We start from the raw sequence: 23,682 nt of genomic DNA, 5'->3' as shown, positions 1-23,682 counted from the left end.
TTACACCCATGGTTCGTGTGCCATGGCCAAGCAAGCTGGGACGTGGCAGCGAGGTCCTTGGGTCATAGGTTTTATATCGGAGTGGCCTTCTCCTTATACCATTGGCACATCTTTACATTGTATTTGTGTAATGCAAATAAACTTTCACCTTAACAATCAGAATTGTTCTTCATAAAATGTGTTCTAGTGTAGACTACATGCAGTAATCAGTTTATAAATTTAAAGGACAGCTTTGTAGCAAACATTACTAATGGTGGTCCAAATTTGTGGGGGTGGGGTGAGATTGGGAAGCACATTTAATGCAAGACAATAGATTCTTTTAAACTGCAGCACTTGGGTAGCACTCCTGGGACCCAGGTGTGACTACTGGGGCAAAAGTGCTGGTAGCACCTTTTAAATTGCAGGGGGATCTACCCATTAAATCGCCAACCTGGTGACTTAAGGGAGATCTTGCCCCCGCAATAGTGTGTCACGCACTCACTGGAATTACTGCCCGATGTTCGGATGCTGGCTACCCGGTGACGCACGCACACAAGCGCTGATGTCTCCAGAATAAGTGGGCCCGCCATTTTCATTTTTAAATCGCCTGTGGACGTGACCTGGGTAAGTTTAACTGGGGTTCCTGACTACCTCTGAGGTCAGGGACCCAGTTAGATTCTGACGGGGTTAACTGGGTCAGACCCTTTCTAACTGCCATGTAACTGGGGCGCTAACCGGGCAAATTGCCTGGGGTCTAATGGGGTCGTGTCAATTGGCATACATCAAATCAGGGTACAGACACCTTCACTCGAGTCATTTTGCATCATTATAATGGAGATGAGGAAGATTCCAAAACCAGATTTAATTTGGTCACAACATATAAAACATGGTCATTAGGATTGTTGCTCTACAGTCTGGCATTTCAGTACTTCTGGGTGTCTGGTTTCTCTGCCTTTGGAAGCATTTGGACTCATTGCATGAATTGCTTTACTGAAGTAAAACTAAACATTTAAAGGCATGTTGTTCATCACAGTGTACTTCAATTGGATCTTGGTAATTCAAAGGAACCGTCTGACAGACTAAAATATTGAAGTATATAAAGTTAATGTAGTGAAACACAGAAGTTGCAGATGCCCGAATCTTGTGCAACAAAAAAATTTTGGAGGACCTTAGCAGGTCAGACAGCATCCATAGGTAGAAATAGTTATCACTTCTGGTCAGCACTCTAATCAATCCTTGATAAAGGTTCTAACCCAAAATTGCTGACGTAACTATTTTTACCCAAGGATGCTGTCTGACCTGCTGAGTTCCTCCGGCAACATTTTTTTGATGCTAGCATTGACACTGAAACTGCTATTTTTTAAAAACTTTTTAAAAATTAAAAAAAAATGCTTTATGTCCTTTGCATTTGGGGAATTTGACATGGAAGAAGCTTTGCTGCGAGACTCCCTGGACAGAATGCCTGCTTTTCATGTACAAAAAAGATCTATTGCATCTTTACCAGCTTCAGACTTCACTACAGATGTGACTTTGTGAATACAACATTTCAAAGAGAACCTTTATATAAATATATTTTTCCACATTGCTTGTGTAAAAACCTTCAATTTTATTATCTACATGCAATTAAGTAATTATCCAACAATTTGGATTCTTTGGCTTGGCTTCGCGGACGAAGATTTATGGAGGGGTAATGTCCACGTTAGCTGCAGGCTCGTTTGTGGCTGACAAATCTGATGCGGGACAGGCAGACACGGTTGCAGCGGTTGCAGGGGAAAATTGGTGGGTTGGGGTTGGGTGTTGGGTTTTTCCTCCTTTGTCTTTTGTCAGTGAGGTGGGCTCTGCGGTCTTCTTCAAAGGAGGTTGCTGCCCGGCGAACTGTGAGGTGCCAAGATGCGTGGTTTGAGGCGATATCAGCCCACTGGCGGTGGTCAATGTGGCAGGCACCAAGAGCTTTCTTTAGGCAGTCCTTGTACCTATTCTTTGCTGCACCTCTGTCTCGGTAGCCAGTGGAGAGCTCACCGTAGAACACGATCTTGGGAAGGCGATGGTCCTCCATTCTGGAGAAGTGACCTACCCAGCGCAGTTGGATCTTCAGCAGCGTGGATTCGATGCTGTCGGCCTTTGCCATCTCGAGTACTTCGATGTTGGAGATGAATTCGCTCCAATGAATGTTGAGGATAGAGCGGAGACAACGCTGGTGGAAGCAATTAAGTCATTATCCAACAATTTGGATTACCTACTGTTTATTTTTACAAGGGAGCAGAAAATTTAATATTCAATATTTCCGGTTGGTTTGTAACAAACAACTCTTTAGCCAGGAACAAGATATAGTACACAGCTACACTTCTCTGGCATTTTTAACCAAAGAATTGATCTTTTTTCTTTTCCTTACCAAATTAAAATTAAGCATCGTCAATGTAGAGAGTGCCTCCAAATCTGTCACAAGACTCTCACCGCCAGGTTCAGGAACAGCTGCTACTCCTCCACCATCAGACTCCTCAACAATAAACTCAATCAGGGACTCATTTCAGGACTCTTACTTGTGCACTTTGGGGTTTTTTCCCCCCTCTCTGTATTGCACAGTTTGTTTACATTTTTTATCTGTTTACATGTGAACATTGTTTATTTTTTTTTGCACTGCCAATAATTGGGAACTCTGCTTCGCCCGCAGGAGAAAAGAACCTCAGGGTTGAATGTGATGTCGTGTGCAATATGTACTCCGACAAAAATCTGAAAAAATGCTTATTGTTAAGGAAAATATCATGTCGACAGTTCAAAAAACATTCAGCTGTATGTTATAATTTTAGACAATGTTTAACAAGCATCTTCAAGTAAAGTTGATGTTATATGTAGTCAGAACCAAAATATTAAGATTATGGCTGAAGAGCTTTGTTAATCGAAAAACTGCATTCCTGTGTAAAATAGATAATTTCTCCTTTGACATATAGGATACCATCAATTTGACAGAGTTATGTTTTAAATCCTCATCATTTGATAAAGATTTTAAACAAGGGCACCATTGTTAGCTCAACGCTATTACAATGTCAGCGGCTTGCGTTCGAATCTGCCACTGTCCGTAAGAAGTTTGTATATTCTCCCAACATCTGGTTTTCTCTCACCCTTCAAAATGTACGGCAGCTATAGATAAAATTGGGGTATTTGGGAGGCATGGGATTGTGGACCAAATGGGCCTGTTACAGTAAAATGCCTGGTATCTGGCAACCACAGGGATTAGTAGATGGCGGATAATTGAGAGTGTGTGTTGTATGAATGGAGAACTAATGGCAAGGCACAGCAAGTTTAAACTTATGTATTTTTTACCCATTTATATGCCACAATTTTTTTGGGGGGGTCGGTTGCTTGAGGCTGCCAGCTGCTTAAATTCCAGATAATAGGGGTTTTTACTGTACCATGCTGCATATCTAAATTATAAATTGAATAAATTATAGACTGGTTAGCCTGACACCAGTGGTAAGAAGGTGTTGAAGTTGATGTCAAGAATGAGGTTATGAAGTACTTGGAGGCACATGACAAGATAGGCAAAAGCCAGCATGGTCTCTTAGGGGAAAATCTTGCTTGACAATTCTTTAGGAATTCCTTGAAATGACAAGCAGGCAAGAGAAGGGAGATTCTGTGTATTTGGATTTTAAGAAGGCCTTTTTCAAGGTGCCACACATGAGGCTACTTATCAAGAGCATATGGGATAAGAGGAAACAGTGTGGGTAGAGAATTGACTGACTGGCAGGAAGCAGAGCGTTGAAATATAGGGAACATATTCTGATTGGCTGCCAGTTGCTAGTGGGCCACTGCTTTTTAGGTTGGATATTAATGATATGAATTATGGAATGAATGGCATTGTGCAGATGATATGAAATTAGGTGGAGGAGCAGGTAGTGTAAAGGAACTATGGAGGATGCAGAAGGACTAAGACAGATTAGGAGAATGGGCAGAGAAGTGGCAAATGAAATATAAGATTGGAAACTGTATGGTCATGTACTTTGGTATAAAAATAAACAGGAGAATTGTTTTTTTTTAATGGCAAGAAAATTGAAAATACCCAGATGCAAAAAGTCTTGGGAGTTCTTGTGTAGGATAGCCTGAAGGTAAACTTCCATGATGAATCAGTGGGGAAGAAGGCAAATGCTGGCATTCATTTCAAGAGGAATAGAATACAAGAGCAGGGATGTGATGCTGAGGCTTTATAAGGCAATGGTGAGATCTAACTTAGAGAATTGTGAGCAGTTTGGGGCTGTTATTAAGAAAAGATGTACTGACATTGGAAAAGGTTCAGAGGAGGTTCCCCAATACTCATTTGTCTGTACATGTTGGTATTTAGTAGAATGAGTGGGGATCTCATTGAACTATTTTGAATGTTGAAAGGCATGTAGAGTGTAGATGTGGAAAGGCTGTTTCCCATGGTGGGAGAATCAAGGACAAAAGGGCACAACTTCAGGATTAAAGGGTGTCTGCTTAGAACAGAGAGGCAGAGGAATTTCTTCAGCTACAGGATGGTAAATCTGTGGAATTTGTTTCACATGCGGTTATGGAGGCCATGTCATTGGGTGTATTTAAGATAGAGCTTGATAGGTTCTTGATTAGCCAGGGCATTAAAGGTTAAGGGGAGAAGGCCAGGCAGTGGAGCTGAGTGGAAAAATGGATCAACTCATGATTAAGTAGAAGGACAGTCTCAATGGTCTGAATAGTTTATTACTGTTCCTATATCTATGGTCTTATCTTGTGTAGCACCAACAAATTTTAAAAAATCAACACAAATTAAATATTCACAATAAGCACATCTTAAATAATATTCACACATATTCTAAACTCTTATGCAAAGTATATAAATATTACATTTATCCTCCTGGAGAACATAACAGTAGAATTGAAAGCTTTAATACATGTATGTGGGGAAAATGTAGCAGTGGGAAACAACATAATGCATCGGAGATCGTTTCAAATGACACATTAAATCCCTGATTAGAAACATCAACCACAGAATAAAAAGACCTTCACTCCTAGTAACATGTTTACCTTATTCTGACAATACAATTTTCATTATAATCAGATAGTATTTTAATTTTTTTAATCACATTTGTTGAGTTATTGTCAATAGAAGTTGCCAAAAAAATTCATAATAACATTTGATGAACAGTCATTCATCCTTGAGTCGCAGATATTCTGAAAAAATCTTTCAAAAAATTTCCATCGCTAGTTGCCTTGAGAACAAAAAAAATCTTATGCCACTGTAGTTTTTGGGGTGAATATCTTCCCACAGAGATGGATATAGCTTAGGAGGATTTTTTTCCTTATCTGCAGAAGTGTTGTTACAACTGCACCAAGGTAAGTATTCAGTATAGAATAGAACTTTTGAACATTACAGCACATGAACAGGCCTCCTCGGCCCTTCTAGTCTGTGCCAAACCATGTTTTTCTAGTTGCACTGTCCTGCACCCTGTCCATGGCCCTCCAAACCTCTCCCATCCATGTACTTGTCCAAATGTTAAAATTGAGCCCGCATTGACCACCTCAGCTGGCAGCTCGATCCACACTCCCACCATTCTGTGTGTGAAGAAGTTCCCCCACATGTTCTCTCTAAAACTTCCCTCTTTCACTCTTAACCCATGTACTCTGGTATGTATCTCACTTACCCTCTCTCAGTGGAAAAAGCCTATCTAGATTTACTCTGTCGATCCACCTCATAATTGTAAATACCTCTTTCAAATCTCCCCTCATTCTTCTACACTCCAGGGAATAAAGTCCTAAGCTGTTTAACCTTTCATGTAACTCAGTTCCCCAAGTCCGGGCAACATGCTAGCAAATCGCTTCAGCACTCTTTCTTTCCTATTGATGTCTTTCCTGTAGTTGGGTGACCAAAACTGGGAACAATACAGCATAACTTTAACATAGCATCCCAACTCCTGCACTCAGTACTTTTATTTATGAAGGTCAATATGCCAAAAGCTTTCTTTACAACCCTATCTACCTGAGATGTCATTTTCAGGGAATTATGTATCTGTATTCCCAGATACGTCTGTCTATCACACTCCTCAGTTTGAAAAAGCTTGAAAACCACTGTTTTAATCATACCTAATAGACTTGTTATGTTCATGGTTTCATAACTCCAAAGGCAATGAACCAATGACAATTTTTCCTCAAGCAAATTCTTTCAGTAACAATTGGGTCTAGAGCAGTGGTTCTCAACCTTCCCTTCCCACTCACATCCCACCTTAAGCAATCCCTTACCAATCACAGAGCACCAATGGCATAGGGATTACTTGAAGTGGTATGTGAGTAGAAACAAAAAGATTGAGAACCACTGCTTTAAAGAGATAGTCTACAGTCCAAAAGGTCAGTCCAGGGTCCTTAACAAGGAGGAAGACAGGAGAGCATGATTCAGTCTGCATCAAAGGCTCAATAATGGAGAGGGTTAAGAACTTCAAATCCAGAGGGTCAATTCTTCAGCGAACTGACCTGGAGCCTTCATGAGAATGCAATCACAAACAAGGCTCACCAGCAGCTACACTTTGTGAGGTCTTTGAGGAGATTCGATATGTCACCGAAGACTCTCAAACTTCTATGGAGAGCATTATGACTGGTTGCATCACTATCTGGTTCAGAGGTGCCAAAGCTCAGGACATGAAAAAACTCCAGAGGGTTGTCAACTTGGCCTGTAACATCACAAGCATCAGACTTCATTACATCAAGGATATCTACAAGAGGTGATGTCTTAAGAAAGCAGCTCCTCCCTGAAGGACCCCACCATCCAGGCCATTCCCTCTTCACTCTACTACCATCAGGGAAAAAGTAAAGGAGCACTCAGCAGCACAAGGTCAGATTCTTCCCTGTTGCCATCAGTCTCCTGAATGGGCAATGAACCAAAAACACTTCCTCGCTTTGACTTTTTATTTAAAAAAATAGTTGTTTATATAAATGTTTGCAGTAAGATGCTGCAACAACACAACCAATTTCATGGCTTGTTCATGACAATAAATTGTGATTCTGATTTCTGTTTCACATCTTAATCAGTGATGGTGTGGGGATGCACTTAGTCAGTATTATATCTTGAATATTGACAGTCTTCTGAGTGAAAACACGGCTGGATTGGCAAAGTGCCTGGACTGATCAGTACTCAAAATTATTTGATTAATATCAATTGGTATCTAATTTGCTTTCATTTTCCAAACAATTTTTTTTTACACTGACAGGTTCTAAGATCTATGTCCAACAGAAAATAGATTATTTATTGACGTCCTGTTTTGGGGAAACTGCCAAAATGTTTGGCCTGGAAGTCAGCCTGAAGAAAACTGAGGTCCTCCATCAGCCAGCACCCCCCCCCCCCACATCTCCATCTCCATTGGGCACACAAAACTCAAAACGGTCAACCAGTTTACCTATCTCGGCTGCACCATTTCATCGGATGCAAGGATCGACAACGAGATAGACAACAGACTCGCCAAGGCAAATAGCACCTTTGGAAGACTACACAAAAGAGTCTGGAAAAACAACCAACTGAAAAACCTCACAAAGATTAGCGTATACAGAGCCGTTGTCATACCCACACTCCTGTTCGGCTCCGAATAATGGGTCCTTTACCGGCATCACCTATGGCTCTTAGAACGCTTCCACCAGCGTTGTCTCCGCTCCATCCTCAACATTCATTGGAGCGAATTCATCTCCAACATCGAAGTACTCAAGATGGCAGAGGCCAACAGCATCGAATCCACGCTGCTGAAGATCCAACTGCGCTGGGTAGGTCACGTCTCCAGAATGGAGGACCATCACCTTCCCAAGATCGTGTTATATCACGAGCTCTCCACTGGCCACTGAGACAGAGGTGCACCAAAGAAGAGGTACAAGGACTGCCTAAAGAAAGCTCTTGGTGCCTGCCACATTGACCACCGCCAGTGGGCTGATATCGCCTCAAACCGCGCATCTTGGCGCCTCGCAGTTCGGCGGGCAGCAACCTCCTTTGAAGAAGACCACAGAGCCCACCTCACTGTCAAAAGACAAAGGAGGAAAAACCCAACACCCAACCCCAACCCACCAATTTTCCCTTGCAACCGCTGCAACCGTGTCTGCCTGTCCCGCATCGGACATGTCAGCCACAAACGAGCCTGCAGCTGACGTGGACATTACCCCTCCATAAATCTTCATCCATGAAGCCAAGCCAAAGAAGAAGATGTCCAATAATTATGAAGACTTTAAGGACTAAGTAATGAGGGATCCAATACAATAGCATAGCCTTTCTCCAAACTGCACAGATGCAGACGTATTTAATATGTGGCCTAAATGATGATCAGGACAGTTAAGTCAGTAATGTGGTTATGCCATTGAATATCAAATGTAGTTATTTTCGCTACATCTTATGGGACTCGATCACTGATGGTTATTTGTATGGTTAAACTATAGCAAATGGCACTTACTCTCTGAATTTTGCATTTTGAATGTGTGTGCTGTCTGCTTTATTCTTTGAGCTAAGTATTGCAAAATTAGCCTCACTTCTGAACTTTGGATAGAGGGTAGATTAATGAAGCTGCTCAAGGAATGCTGACTTAGGGAAATGCGACAGCACTTTCCTCACCTGAACCACATCCACTCTTATTGATAGCAGATGCAGCCGTCATATCTGCATTACCCTGCGTCAAGATTAATTAGGGGAAATCAACATGAAATTTTCCTTTTCTAAATGAAAGACTGACAGAACATTTAAAAAAATGTGGGATAAATGTCTTAGAAATTAATTCCCACCAACAACATACATACAGCAGGTCAGGCGCCCTGAGGGAGCCTTGAGTATTATTAATGTTAACTTGCATGTTAATCTCTGTGGCCCATTAATCATCAATAAATTGGGTGTGATTTCAAGGTGGTAGATGGCAGTGGGTTAACTTGTCCACGTCAGATCATGTGTGGTGGAGAGTGTGCTAACCGGCTGCATCACGGGCTGGTATGAGGATATCAATACCCCTGAGCATAAAGCCCTCCAAAGGGTTGTGGACACAGCTCAGGAGATCCCAGGCAAAACCTTCCCCACCATCAAGAACATTTATAGGGAACATTGCCATCGGAGAGCAGCAGCTAATGGCACGCTGAGGGTAGATGTAGTGGTGAAGGCTGCGAAGCCCTAAGAAACATCCCAGAACTTCTGAACTCCCAATTCAAAAGAAACAATCCACTCCAATAAAAGGTGTATACAGAATATTATTATAGAGGTTTAGACAGACAAATACAAGGAAAGCTGTAAACTGAACAAAAAAAAGCATGAAAACAAATGCAAAGAACATCAACCCTAACAAGATGTGTCACTAATTTGCTCCATCCCATGATCATTTTTGTTGCATTAAAGTCAAGATATCATGGATGTAGTTATTTATGGAATATAAATAATGCTCCCATTGAATATATACTGTCATTGAATTCTCACAAAATACTTTAATAAATTGAAGGACAGTATAAAGATTTATGCATTCAATTTTGGAGTTAGCAGTAAGTTAAGAGCTACTGTTTTAAAAGGCCAATGCAATGAAAGAAAGTCAAAGGGGCTTAGAGAAATAAGAAAACAAAAAGAGTCCATTATGATTGAATATGTAATGATTAGAAAGATAAGTTTGGAGAAGGAAAGGGTTTGGTTGTCCATTCATATCAATCACCAAATGTGAGATCAAGGGTACAAATAATACATACATGTCAAAGGAATATTACCCTTTACCTCAAGGAATCTTATGTCATGCACCTTCAAGCTCCATCTTTTTTTTGGGAATTGAACTTGGAAAGTGGTAATATTGCACTACGAAGGGATGTGTAGTTTTATCAAAATTGCAAAAGAGCTTAAAATGTTAAACTATGAGAGAAAATTATATGATTGCATTTATTAAGGGATGATCCAAATGAAGCAACTAAAATTATAAAATTAATTCATGGAATGGATAAGTGAGACAAATATCTTCTTGTAACTGTATTCCAAACAAGGATCCTTGATCTTAAAAATTTCCCTGAATAGTTTGGGAGTAAAATCACATCAGAATCCCTGGCAAATTTCTACAGTTGTGTGGTGGAGAGTGTGCTGACCGGCTGCCTCACAGGCTAGTATGAGGATACCAATACCCCTGAGCGTAAAGCCCTCCAAAAGGTTGTGGACACAGCTCAGGAGATCACAGGCAAAACCCTCCCCACCATCAGGAACATTAAGAGGGAACATTGCCATCGGAGAGCAGCAGCAAACATCAAGGATCCACATCATCCAGCACATGCTCTGTTCTCAGTGCTGCCATTGGGAAAGAGGTACAAATACCACAAGATTCACACCACCAGGTTCAGAAACAGCTGCTACCCCTCCACCATCAAAGTCTTCAACAACTTATTCATACTCATTAGTTTTGCACTTTATTGATTTTTTTTGCACTGTTTCCTTACATTTCTTTATTGCGTACATTTTTTTTTTGCATTATCAATTAGTGGTAATTCTGCCTTACCCACAGGAAGAAGAATTTCAGGGATGTATGCGATATCATGTATGTACTCTGACCATAAAACTAAACCTAAATACACAAAAGGTTGTAGAGATCTGGAGCCCTCACTCCAAAAGACTCCTGGACCCATGTGAACAGAAATGTTCAAGACAAGGAGTAATTGTTGTTAGAATTAAAACAAAATCAAGCAATGTGAATCACATCCATTAAAATGAGTGGAGGTGCATCTGTTAGAATAGTGGAATATACTGAAGGAGCTTTACGCTATGTACGTTTTTTTTTGGACTACCAATAATTGGCAACTGTTGCCCACAAAAAGATCTCAGGGTTGTATGTGATGTCATGTATGTAATCTGACAATAAATCTGATCTTCCATGATTAGACACTTATTCCCAAATGCAAAAGTCTATTCCCACTTCTCTCAGCTTCTAAAATCAACTGTCACATTGACCAAAATGCCCTCAATGAATGATTAGTCTTTGGCTGTCCAATGGCTATTAAATATTCAATGTTTGCACCTGTTGGTTTACCCTGAAAACAGATGGAATGTTTTGTAATTTGTTCTCCATAAATATCTTACAGGCTTAACTTTAAATCTAAAGATTAATTATTTGATTTCATTCCCTGTGGATTCTTGGCAGAAATGTTCACAGATAGTCAAATCATGACTGCCGATTGATTTTCCTGCACACCCTGAAAGTCAAAAACAAGAGTCTATTTAATTATTAGGGATGAGGTCTTCCTTGAAAGATCCACTGAATTTAATTCCCCTTTTCACAAGGAAAGAGAGTCCCACAAATCTAAAGTTTCTCAAACGACTTGCACAGAATACAAATTCTGCCACTTGGCCCTCCTCAGCTCTAACATAAATTGCTCCGCTGTACCGTTGCAAGGCGAAGATTAATCTCTGTAGAATACAGCTTCTAAATAAAAATGGTTGAGAAAAGATTGCATTGGAAATTATGCACGAGATGCCTTCTATCAATTCAGATAATAACCATGATTCACCTCCTGTCAAACGTACAAGCAGGCATATGTTATGCTAAATATTCTTCAAGCTAGTTTTAACGATGGATCTAAAGCAGACCCATTGCTGGTTTGGTTGGCATCCCCCCCCCCCCCCTCACCAGATTTAATCATCTGCCCCTAAAACCCCATCCGAATGAAAGTTAATTTACTCTCGGTGGAGTCACTAACCGTGGCATGTTTCAATGCTCATCTCAGGACCACCACCAGCTGCAGCCCCCAAACACTGCTGCGACCGCCGAGGTTGACGGCCGTCGGCAGCAGCGAAGGAGACTCCCTGCGATACATTTGAACTGACATCGACCAGCGAGGGAAATATGAACCCAAAGTGAACGCCGTGGAACCTCCACCTGCCACAGTTTGTAGCTTCGCCGCTCACTCTTGACCAAGCGACAGGTCGAGGCACGATCAGAGCCAGTGCCTGTTTCATTGACTGACCCTGGGCATTCGTGCACAGTTCGGCTCCCCTGAATTAATGACAGCCCCCAGCTTTTTTTTTATTGTCATGAGAAACGCGAGACCATCCATCCACAACTTCAGGGGAAGACCCTTTCGACCAAAGGGAATCAATCTCAGCAACTCATTCCGTCTCCTTGCAGGCATCCAGAGTTTGCTCACCTTCGCCACCAAACACACACACACACATCGGCTGTTCTATCAATTAGAGACCCCGTGCAAAAAGATAAATAAAATGTTTGGAGAGTTTCCAGGCGATTGGGGAGAATTGCAACGTTAATAACCGTGGCGAGTTCATTCGTTCCGCAGACGGCGCTTCAACGAGCGGTCATTAACCAGCACGGACAAGACGCGAACACAATAGCGATGGCACATCACATCTCAGGGGTCAGCACGGATCCCGCGGCGCCCCCGCTCTTTTCTTTCCTGTTGCAAACTTACCAGCACAGGGGGGACCCCAGCGACGAGAGAATAGAGCAGGACCGGCGGAATGGCACTGGTTTCATCGGGTCCTGGGTAGGGCTTGGTGTAAGTGTCGTCGTGACAGAAAAATCCCTGGATGTGGACATTGAAAGTGTCAGTGTATTCGAAGTAATAAGCCAACATGACGGTCCCAGCCATTATAACCATCTGGAAATACAACATGATCGTGGAGGATAGTCTGACTGATGGAGCTGACAAATAATTTTGAAATAACACCCAACCCCTTTGCTGGTGTGGTATAATTTCCGTGTGTCCCACACTTCACAAGGCACGGCAACTATGGCTCCAGTACATTCGCCAGATAGGTCTCCGCATCCAGTGGCTCATGAAAGCAGTTCATCCATGGAAACGAACCAAATTGCCCGCACATTGTCGATCGGCCGCCTCAGTCGTGTCGAAACGTTGCCCCCTCCGCTGAACCGAGCCTAAGCTAAATGAATGCAACCCTGGACTGGGAGACCAGCGAGTGCCCTCACCTCCCCCTTCTCGCTCCTTGTCTGGCTGCCAGCATTTCGAGCCTTCAGTGCACTGGACTGATGTCTCCCAGTGTCTTCAACCTCTGGGCGAACATGCACACAAGCAGCGTCGGATGGGTTTGCCGCTCCAAGCGACATGTCCTAAAAGTTCATGTATTTTTAGATCGAGCTGTTTCAATCGATGAAATCCATCAGTTCCCTCCCCCGTCAACCCGAGGGAAGAGATGAGTGGGTGCAGGAACTCGACGCTGTGCATTGGCTGGTCGCTGTCTTTGCCTCAGCCTCACAGCACCGGAATTTTCTTTCCTGTTGCAACACTTCGGCTCATTTCTTCTTTGAATGATAAAAAAAGGTCACATTCCCTACCCCCTCACCCGTACACCCCGCAAAATGCCCGTGTTGTTGTGGCAGCGGTTTATCAATTGCATCAGATTTGGATTCTTTCCAGGAAGGGGTATTTTATTCTGACTTGCTGCGTTCCCAGCCCTTAAAACCAATCAATACACCATTCATCGCAGACGACTGCCAAAGAGCGAAGCTCTTCAGTGGATGAAACACCACGGCATCAAATATAATGACGATTGATAAGCTCATAAAATATCTACCGGTCCTTGATTGAAGACACCCTTGCAAAAATAACGATGCACTTCTTTTCAAACCCAACACATAAACTCTATTATTATCTGAGAAAATCTTAGGGCAGATTGCAAGAAAAAAAAATGCAAACTTTTGTTTTTAAATCCTATTCTTGCCACAGGCGCCATTTGGAATTCTGACCCAGTCCCAGCAGGCTGTTGAACGACAAGGTATCTTCATCGAGGTTCCGGGCAGCAGCCACTCCACTTCGTCAGAAGGCTGGAGGATTAATTTCCAAACCGGAGGTTGGAGTGTATGATCCAAGCTGATCGCTCAATGTGCAGCAAAGCTGGAGTTATTCTGCCCCAAGTGCCAACTTTTGAAGAAGACATCATCAAGGTACCCTGATGAAGGGCTCAAGCCAGATCCTCGGTTCTGAATCTTTACCACTGCTATATAAAGTACAATGTTAGACCTACTGAGTTTCTCCATGATCGGACATAGTTTCCATTCCTAGTTGACCTCAATGGTGAATGGTGAAACACCTTCTTGATTGTAACTGTCATTAGTGTGATGTGTATAGTGTAGCAGAGGACTGGAAAGTGGTAGCATATTCATGCACGAACTTCAAAGTAGTAAAAATTGTATTCTGACAAGAGATGACTTGGCAGGTTACTGCGGTGTATTCTGGTTGATGGTACATACTTTAACCATGGTGAATTAATGTTGTTAAGTGTGTTTTTAAACGTGGACCTCAATAAAACACGTTGCTCTCCTTTGGACAATATTGAATCCCTTGAGTTTTGTTGGAGCTGGACCCATTCAGCCTTTGTGTTCCTCACATTTACCTTCAAAGTGACTTGAGATGTGTTTTCTCCCCAGAATATCGAGTCTTTGACTTGATTTGCAAGCACAGTATTTGCATGGAGATAGACAGAAGACAGGAAATGCTGGAATCTGGAACAACAAACAAACTGTTGGAGTAACTCAGTGGTCTGAGCAGGGACAAAAGGAATTGTCAATGTTTTGGGCCAGAGCTCTTCATCGAGACTGAGCGTGCAGAGCAGTGATAGCCAGTATAATACGGGCAGGGTGGGAAGTTGGACAGGGGCTAATAGAAGAATTGATGAACCAGGGAGAGGTGAAGGATGATGCACAGAGGCAGTTGATTGGCAGGTGCCAAGCAAAGGGAGTGCGAGGGAAGGGAAAAATGGGATCAGGTGGAAGAAGAGTCATACAGGGTGGTGTGGGGTAATAGAGGAGCCAAAGGCTGCTAATGTTGGAATTTGATTAGATGAAAAGATGGTGACAGTGATAAAATGAGAGCAAATGGGGGAGTTATTAGGTAAGTGTAAAGGTTAAAACCTTGTGTTTTTGATTCTTTGTTAATTTTGTGGCTATCTCTTAAAGAAGGATTATTATTTGTAGTGTTAACGTAATGACTATGACGTAATATGTCATAATATCCGCACAGACTAAGAGCTTGCATCTCATTCTTTGATGAACTATGAAGGAAGCGTGAGTTTGAGGTAATTTTCTCTGAATTCGTCTTATTTCTCCTTATATATTTCTTTAAAGTTAAATATTGTTATATCTTTAAATATAGCTGAATGCTTTGTTTATTCATGGTTATGAGAAGTTATGCAAAATATTTATCCATTTTATCAATGGATTAAAGCTACATAAAGCTGCGTCTACAAAGTTTGGTTTATTGGATTAATAACATAGTAAATCAGAAATCATCCCCACGTGACCTTGAAGATGACACATTTTGAAATTAGGAAATACTAGAACCTGGAAAATGTCATCTATAGGAAGGACAGATAGGATTAAATAGAGCCGGGGAGGGGTGGGGGAAAATTCCATGGAGGTAAGAGCACAGAACAAGAGTGGGAAGGGGATGAGAATAGGTGCAGGGCTGGGTGATGGAGGGTAAGAATAGAAGTAGTTTAGCAGGGAAGAATTAAGCAATACCTGAAATTGTAAAATTCATTGGGCTGTATACTGCCCAGGCAGAACATGAAGTATTGTTCTTCTGGTTTACTGTTGGCCACCCACTAGCAGTGGGGAAGGCTAAGGATGGATGTCAGTGTGGGAATGGGAAGGGGAGTGTAAATGGCATGAGAATGGGCATTCAGGATAGCCATGCAGACAAAGCACAGATGTTTTGTGAAGTGGATTCCAAGTCTGCACTTGGTCTCACTGATGGAGAGGAGGCCACATGCAGAATGCAGTAGATGATGTTGGAGGAGGTGCATGTGAATCTTTGCCTTGGCTGGAAGAGTTGTTTAGCTCCCTGGATGATGGTGAGTTGGAGGTGTAAAAGGAAGTGTTGCACCTCCTGTCATTGCAGGGGGCAGTACCAGGGATCATGGAGAGATGGGTCGGGTGGGATGACTGGACACAGGAGTGATCCTGTGGAAGGAGGAATGGGGTGGAGATGGTGAGTTGTGGCTGGTCTAGTTGCAGCTGGTGGAAATGGTGAAGAATGATATACTTGATGTGCAGTCTGGTGGGGTGAAAGGTGAGGACAAAGGGAATCCTATGCCTGCTTAGTTTGTAGGGAGGGGTATGGCTGGTTTAGTTAATAATGAATTCTGGGATGTTTATGATGGAGGACACAGTGATGCTCATGCTGTTGCCCAACAATAATAGATGATTAGGCTTTCTAATATTGGAGATGGCTACTTGTTTGGAATGAATATTATCTCCAAGTTAACAGCTTATGTCTGAATGATGTTCAGATATTGATGACTGCAGCCACAGGCTATTTCATTACCCGAGGAGTTGCAAATAAATTGAACATTAGGTAATCATGAGTTAACCTTTCAATTTCTCTCTTTGGAATGGAAGGAACTTGAAGATGATTGGTCCTTGGAAACCGCACTAAGGAATTAATGTAACAATGAGGTTGTGATAATTGGCACCAACAATAACTGTCAGCTTCCTTTGTACCATTCAAGTGGGGTGTCTACTCCTTGATTCACATTGGCTTTGATTTTGAAAGGCTTCTTGATGCTTCTCCTGGTCAAATGCTGTCTGGAATCAAAGCTTTGAAATTCAGTTCTTCTTTCTATTGAGTCATAGAGTATTTCCACCAAAAACTGTAATAATCTTTCAAATTAAAAGGGACTGGTGATTTTAAAGATGATAATCAGTGAACAGGTTATTGATCAACAAATATCACGCGATGGCGCTCTTTTTCTATTTTACACACTATGAACCATACTAACCAAAATACGCACAAACATTTCCCTCTTGAATCTACACAGTGTCATTTTCTCCATTTCCCCCCCCTCCTTTCCCTCCCTCCTTCCCACCCCCTCCATACCCACTAAACATTCAACATATACAATACAATAAACCCATTAAAAAATGTCATCACACAATGAAAATAAACAAGAAAATTGTGTCATCTACTTTTACACACTGGGTCAATTCATTTTGTCTTCTTCTCATTCTATGATCTTAGGGGGTGGAGGTCCGCGGTAGGCCCTCTCTGTTGTGTTCCATGTACGGTTCCCAAATTTGTTTGAATACTGTGACTTTTTTTTAAATTATATGTTATTTTTTCCAATGGAATACATTTATTCATTTCTACGTACCATTGCTGTACTCTCAGCCTCTCTTCTGATTTCCAGGTTGACATTATACATTTTTTTGCTACAGCTAAGGCTATCATCATAAATCTTTTTTGTGCTTCATCCAATTTGAGGCCTAGTTCTTTACTTCTTATATTACTTAAAAGATAGATCTCTGGATTTTTTGGTATGTTGCTTTTTGTCATTTTATTTAATACCTTGTTTAGATCTTCCAAAAATTTTTCCACTTTCTCACATGCCCAAATTGCATGTACTGTTTTTCCCATTTCTTTCTTACAGCTAAAACATCTATCTGATACTGTTGGGTCCCATTTATTTAACTTTTGGGGCGTGATGTATAGCCTGTGTAACCAATTATATTGTTTCATGCGTAACCTTATGTTTATTGTATTTCTCATAGTTCCGGAGTATAGCTTTGTGATAGTGCTCTTAATGACACTCCCCATCACATATTACAAAAGATGATTGAAGATAGATTGACACTGCAGTAATTAATGGATCACCACCTTTCTCAATCCTTTCTGTCTATTTTACAATCCTTTATTTAATTGTATGAAGGGAAACAATGTTTGCTCTATTATTTACTCCAATGTGAAATACACTGAAGTTATGATGATGGTGAGAGAAAGTGCCCTGCTTATTGTTAAAATGTAATCACCAATTGTTTTACTACCTGCATGCAAGGAGGCATTCGACCACATAAGAAAATTATATTTGTTAGAAATGGGTGGAGATCCAATGCAATTTCTGTTGGGTCATATACCAACACTGCCTAATCATAGCTTTAACAATGAAGAACATAAATTCTTGTTCATTAAATGTTCATGATAAAACAGTATGCTAAAGGTCAAAATCCACTTATGGTGGTGCTTGTTGGAATTTGTTGGCGAGTAACTACGTCTAACCTGTCTGAAGTGAACTCTGATTCTGCCAAAGTAGCTAACTGTTGTGTGTGGAGGAAATGTGGCCTCCCTGCCTGTCTGGAATGTGTGTATTGTGGTAGTCACATTTCTTCCTCATCTGAAACTTATTTGAAATTCACATCACCTGTCAATCAAGGTTGGACTCCAGCCACCCATTAGTGCACCCCTTGCCATTGGCCAATTTAAATCAACTACAGTCATGATTGGCTAGATGCACAGATTAGAACTGTATAAAATATCAATGCATAGCATATTTATTTCTCTCTAATGTTCTCCCCTGTTTTTTTTCATGTGTGATTATAAAAGATACGTGCGATTGTAACATTTGTGTCCAGAATCATTTCTCTGTGAACTGATCGAACCTGTTACTCTTCTCCACCTGCTGCAGGCAGGGTTCCTTTTAATCTTTTTATTAGTTTCATCATATAAGTGTTACATAAGTACATGAGATTAAAATAGTATATTAACAAATCTTATAGAATAATACAGATGGTATTGTAACCTATGTTATATTAAAAAGAAGTGAAAAGAAACATTAAACTACTGATCTACGTATCTAACCCCACCCTGCAGAGGTTAACACAGACAGACCACTATTGATATAAAAATATTAAGGTAACCAATGGGGTAGTCAAATTAATATTAAGAACTAAAGAGAAAATACAAAATACCCCTTCCCAAAAATTGGAAAGAGGACTTAACCAGAACATGTGATACAATGTACCTTCCTTAGTTATACATTTATCACATTGAGAAGAGAGATTAGAATAGAATTTAGCCATTTGAAATTTGGAATAGTGGGCTTGGTATTTTAAAAAAAATCTTAATGAGTCATTTAATAGGTCCTTGACACAGTAGAGTCCCCTCTTTAATTGGATTGTCAATGTTATTAAGTGGGGTATCACATCCGAGTTAAGTAGTCAGGGTGCCCAGAAAGATAGGGAGATAGAATTCCTGCAACATCACTGTAGTGAACTGAAAGAGGCAGGGCAGATTGCCCAACTTAAAAATTAAAATCATGGAGGTAGCTTCCTTTGTCTTGTGTTCAGCAGCAAGGAGAGAGAGCTTTCCATTGGCAAACACAATACAAAACTTGTGTATTTGTTGTTGGAGTGTATCTGATTTGAGTTAACTTTTAGTTTAATATTAAACTATATTTCTTTTCTTAAAATGTTTTAGTAAAGTACATTATAGAGTTAAAATATTGTATCTGTATTCTAAATAAGTTAGCAGTTGATTCATACAGGGTCACACACAAGTCACAGCACATTTATAGAGAACCATTGTTTTTTGAGAAGAGTGTTCATTCTTGGGGTTGATATACCTTGGACAGACAGAGATAATGGATTTGTGGGTCTTAATTATTCAAGAACATGAGGAAGCTATCTGTTGTTAATCAAAGCCACTTAAGCCTCTAGAACAGAGATGAGGTCAAAGGTTGTTATGGATATGAAATGGTTTTGAAAAAGGAACAGAATTTTGTTAGAAATAAAACCGATGGTCATGTGGTTTCCACGAACTGGAACTCACCTTGTCCTTGATGTAATAGTCAGATGATTTGGGAAAAATATATTACTGAATTCAGATATTTTGAGTTCAACTTCAGTGGTTTCTGAAATAAGGAAGACCATTTTGCTGTCTCTTTGGAAAAGAGGACAGATTTCTACTGGGTCTATTTTTGTGTTTGGCCACTTTGTTTAACTTTTTCTGGTTTGTGACTTCATTGTGGAAGAAGATAACCACATTTGTTTAATCCTTGTCTGGGTTTATGAATTCATTGTGGAAGAAAATAGCCACTTCGTTTAACCCTTGACTGGATTTGTGAATTAATCGTGGAAGACAATAACTACATTGTAAGTAAAAAGGCCTGAAGATATAATGTTTAAAAGTGTTTTATAATTATTTCTGAACTGAGAATTTAAGACCTTCAGGCAAGACTAAAATGATGCTGAACTTTTAAAAGATTGACTTTTCAGAGTGGGACTTTAATTACACATGCACATGCGCGCGCGCACATACACGCACACACACACACACATACACACTTACATTTGTGCATAGTGGGGGTTAAGTTTAGTTAAGAAAATTTAGAGATAAGTAAGAAAGAAATATATTATTAATAGTTTAATTTAAAAAAAAGATTATTTTGAAATTGCCATCATCTGGTAAATTTTTCATTGCTGTTTATGTTTAGTGCTAACAAAATCCCCTTAGTCCCAAAATTAATTGAAAGGATTGTTAGTTTGTAATGGCGGCAATGAGCAGACCAAAAGGTGTTAGGTGGTCTGTCTCTTGGCACAGTTGTAGGTTCTGGATAGTGTAACACAACTGCTTTTTATCATGTTGGGTTTTGATTAGCCAGTCTGCTAGCTTCTTAGTGCCTTGCAGATGGCCCCTTTCTTCTATTGCCCCCTTCACGGTATTGCTAAATCTCCCTAACACCAATATTGATCCTGTGGTTGACGTCTATTGAATATTAGAATGTTACAACACAGAAGCAAGATATTCAGCCCAACCTGTCCATTCTGGCCAAGTTGCCAGCAAAGCTTTTCTTTTCAGCATTCGGCTTATATCCCTGTCAACCTCTCTTATCCAATCCTAAATGCATTTTAAGCATTACAATTGAACCCATCTCAACTTGTTCCTTCTACCTAACGCCCTCTGTGTGAAAAAGGTCCCCTTTTAAATCCTTCCCCTCTCTCCATAAATCTATGCCTTCTAGTTTTTAGATTCCGCCAAGTTGGGAAAAGACTGACTATTCCATGAGTCATAACTCTTTGTTGGTCGTTGCGGGAATTGTGTCAGCTATTGTTAGGGAGCTCCTGCATGACTTTAGCAATTATGACAGGTGAGATTGATTGTACGGCAACTCAGAAGATTAATATGTGATTACTGAGAGGAAGTGTGGTTCCCATTATTTCTTAATTCGTACCTAGGGTGCTGGGATATAAAGGTGATTTTTATCCTCTTTTGGTCTCCAGATTTGTACAGGTGCCATTGATTAGAGACATAATGCATTCTCTTGGTTTAAAGAGTAAAAATTATATTGCATAATATATTCCTCTTAAGGTGGTGTCTTAAGAAAGCAGCCTCTATCCTCAAGGACCACCACCATTCAGGCCACGCTACTATCGGGGAAAAGGTACAAGAGCCTGAAAACGAATATTCTGCAGTACAAGAACACTTTCTTCCCTTCTGCCAAGAGATTCCTGAATGAACAAAGAACCACAGACTATTTTGTACTTATACTTTGTATCTTGTATTATTTTGATTTATTTTGTAAGGTGGCTAATATAAATGTTCGCACTGTGAATTTCGGAGAATGCTCCTGCCAACAAATTCTGAATCGGATGTGCTTTTCATGTCAATAAATTGCTATTTTTTGTTACCTAGATTTTTAAAAAGGTATAAAAAGTGAGAGTCTGGGCAATCAAATCCTCAAGCAGAATTTTTCCTCACCCACTATTAAACATCAGCTGACCAAAAAATCCACTGCACCTCAGGGTGAATATTATTTTAAACAATTTTTGAGATATGTGTATTGATCCAGCCACAACGTTGAAAATTTATTGTTGCCAATTAATCGCTTTATTCTTCAGTACAGATGAAGAGTTTTGAATGGGAATGCTGACCATTCTATTTCTTCACTGATGCTGCTTGACCCATTGAGTTCATCCAGCAGATTATGTTTAGCACTATTTCAGAATCAGAATTTATTGTCATGAACAAGTCATAAAATTTAGTGTTTTGCAACAGCGTCACAGTGCAAACATTCATATTATATATATAAAGAATAAAATTAAAATGATAGCGCATGAAAAGTAAGGCAGTGTCTTTGGTTCATTGATTATTCAGGAATCTGATGGCAGCGGGGAAGAAGTTGTCCTTGTGCCTTTGAGTGCTTACCTTTCGGCTCCTGTACTTCCTCCCCAATGGTAGCAGAGTGAAGAGAGCATGGCCTGGGTGGTGGGAGTCTTTGAGATTAGAGGCTGCTTTTTTAAGACATCGCCTTATGTAGATGTCCTCGGTGGTGATGTCACAGGCAGAGTTAACAATCCTCTAGAGTTATTTCTGGTCCTGAGATTTGGCACCTCCATACCAGGCAGTGATGAAACTAGCCAGAATGCTCTCCATGTACAAGTTTTTGAGAGTGGTGACATACTGAATCTCCTCAAGCACTTCACAAAGTACAGCCACTGGCAGGCCTTCTTCATAATTACACCAACATGGAGGCTCCAGGACAGATGCTCGGAGATGTTGACACCCAAGAATTTGAAGTTCTTGACCCTTTCCACTACTGAGCCCTTGATGAAGACTGGGTCATGTTCCCATGACTCCCTCCTGAAGGCTCTTAACAATATTCCTAAGATGTTCTCCTGGCTTATTTTGGATCTCTTCACACAGCAGAAACTTGAGTGTTTCTGTGGTAAACCACCATGTGTATTTATTTTCCTGTCTGGGCACATCCATTGGCTGACTATACGTGTGGGCCCTCCCACAGGATCCTGAATAAAGACCCTCCTCAGTTTGGGACAGTCGACCAGCAGGGATGTGCCCTTTTTTCTATTGCAAATAAAAGCCTATCAGTTTTGCTCAACTTCAGTCTTTTGAGTCATTGATTGTGCATCAATTTTATTTGCAATAGTCTTGACAATAGAGCAGGTCCTGAAGCCAGAGAAACTGGAAATCGATCCTCAATCACCTGAGGCATCTTTAAACTTTGGGTGCTCTGTTTCAAAGCGTTTCTGCCGGCATAATTAGCCATCGTTCGGACAGAGAAAAACAAATTACAGGTACTGCACTCCTGAGTCAGGCCCCTGGTATACTTGATGATCAGGGACAATACGTCGTATCCAGAGGCAATGGACAATTTGAAAGGCCAGTACCTGAGAAAGGTCAATGTGGTCTACGTCAGTCAACTACTAGTGACCTGAAAGCAGCGACCCAGAGAGTCGAACAATGAGTACCTCCAGGCCCTGTGAACCTTCAGACAAGCCTGTGAATGCAACACCATGACAGCCGCGGAGTGCAAGGAGGACCTGATTCAGGTTGCCTATGTCCCAGGCATCAGGTCTAATTACATCCACCAGAGACTACTAGAGCAAGGTGAGCTCAGTCCATGGAGGGTGGACGAATTGGCAGGCACACTGGAGGTGGCCCTTCAGAACATGGAGGCCCACTCAACTGACAATGAGGCCGCCTTGTGGTTGACCTGGGTGCCACCAACTTGGGACGTGCCACCACCGTCACAGTTCACCAGTGACCCGACCACGGCAGCCCTATGCCACAAGTGCCTGAAGTGCTACCTCTGCGGCCTGGTCAAGCACCAAAGGAAATACTGCCCAGCAAAAGACACAGGCTGCTCCAGCTGCGGGAAGGAAGGGCTCAATACTAAAGTGTGCCGATCAAGACCACCCCTCCCTAGCAGCACCACGTGCAGGCCTTGGGACCTTCCATCCTGGCCACTATCTCCAAGACCCGGCAGCACTCCCTGCAAGTTGTTAGGGCCACCATTTTGGGTTCCATCTTCAAAATCCAGCAGCGCTGTGTGCAGGGCGTGGATGCCACCATCTCTCGACTCAACACTTGAACTCTCTGACACAGTGACAATCAACGATCCGACACTGCCTTCCATCACACTTGACCAAGGCAGCCGTCATCAACCCAGCAGATCAATGATGGACATTCAGA

The 23,682-nt window shown here is 41.2% G+C and overlaps 1 protein-coding gene across 1 annotated transcript in view; it reads right to left on the bottom strand.

Annotated features, from left to right (window-relative positions):
• The window catches only part of LOC138765336 (phospholipid phosphatase-related protein type 5-like), a 161,933-nt gene extending 149,270 nt beyond the window's left edge, over positions 1–12,663 (bottom strand). Inside the window, exon 1 of the mRNA XM_069942378.1 lies at positions 12,373–12,663. Coding sequence (XP_069798479.1) covers positions 12,373–12,576 — 204 coding nt within the window. The 5' untranslated portion in view covers positions 12,577–12,663. The remainder of the gene's footprint in view (positions 1–12,372) is intronic.
• Between the last annotated feature and the right edge of the window lie 11,019 nt (positions 12,664–23,682).

Source organism: Narcine bancroftii, chromosome 5 (assembly GCF_036971445.1).
Source record: "Narcine bancroftii isolate sNarBan1 chromosome 5, sNarBan1.hap1, whole genome shotgun sequence".
Lineage (NCBI taxonomy): Eukaryota > Metazoa > Chordata > Chondrichthyes > Torpediniformes > Narcinidae > Narcine > Narcine bancroftii.
The sequence above is the reverse complement of the archived record's forward strand: the minus strand, read 5'-3'. Positions and strand labels throughout refer to the sequence as shown.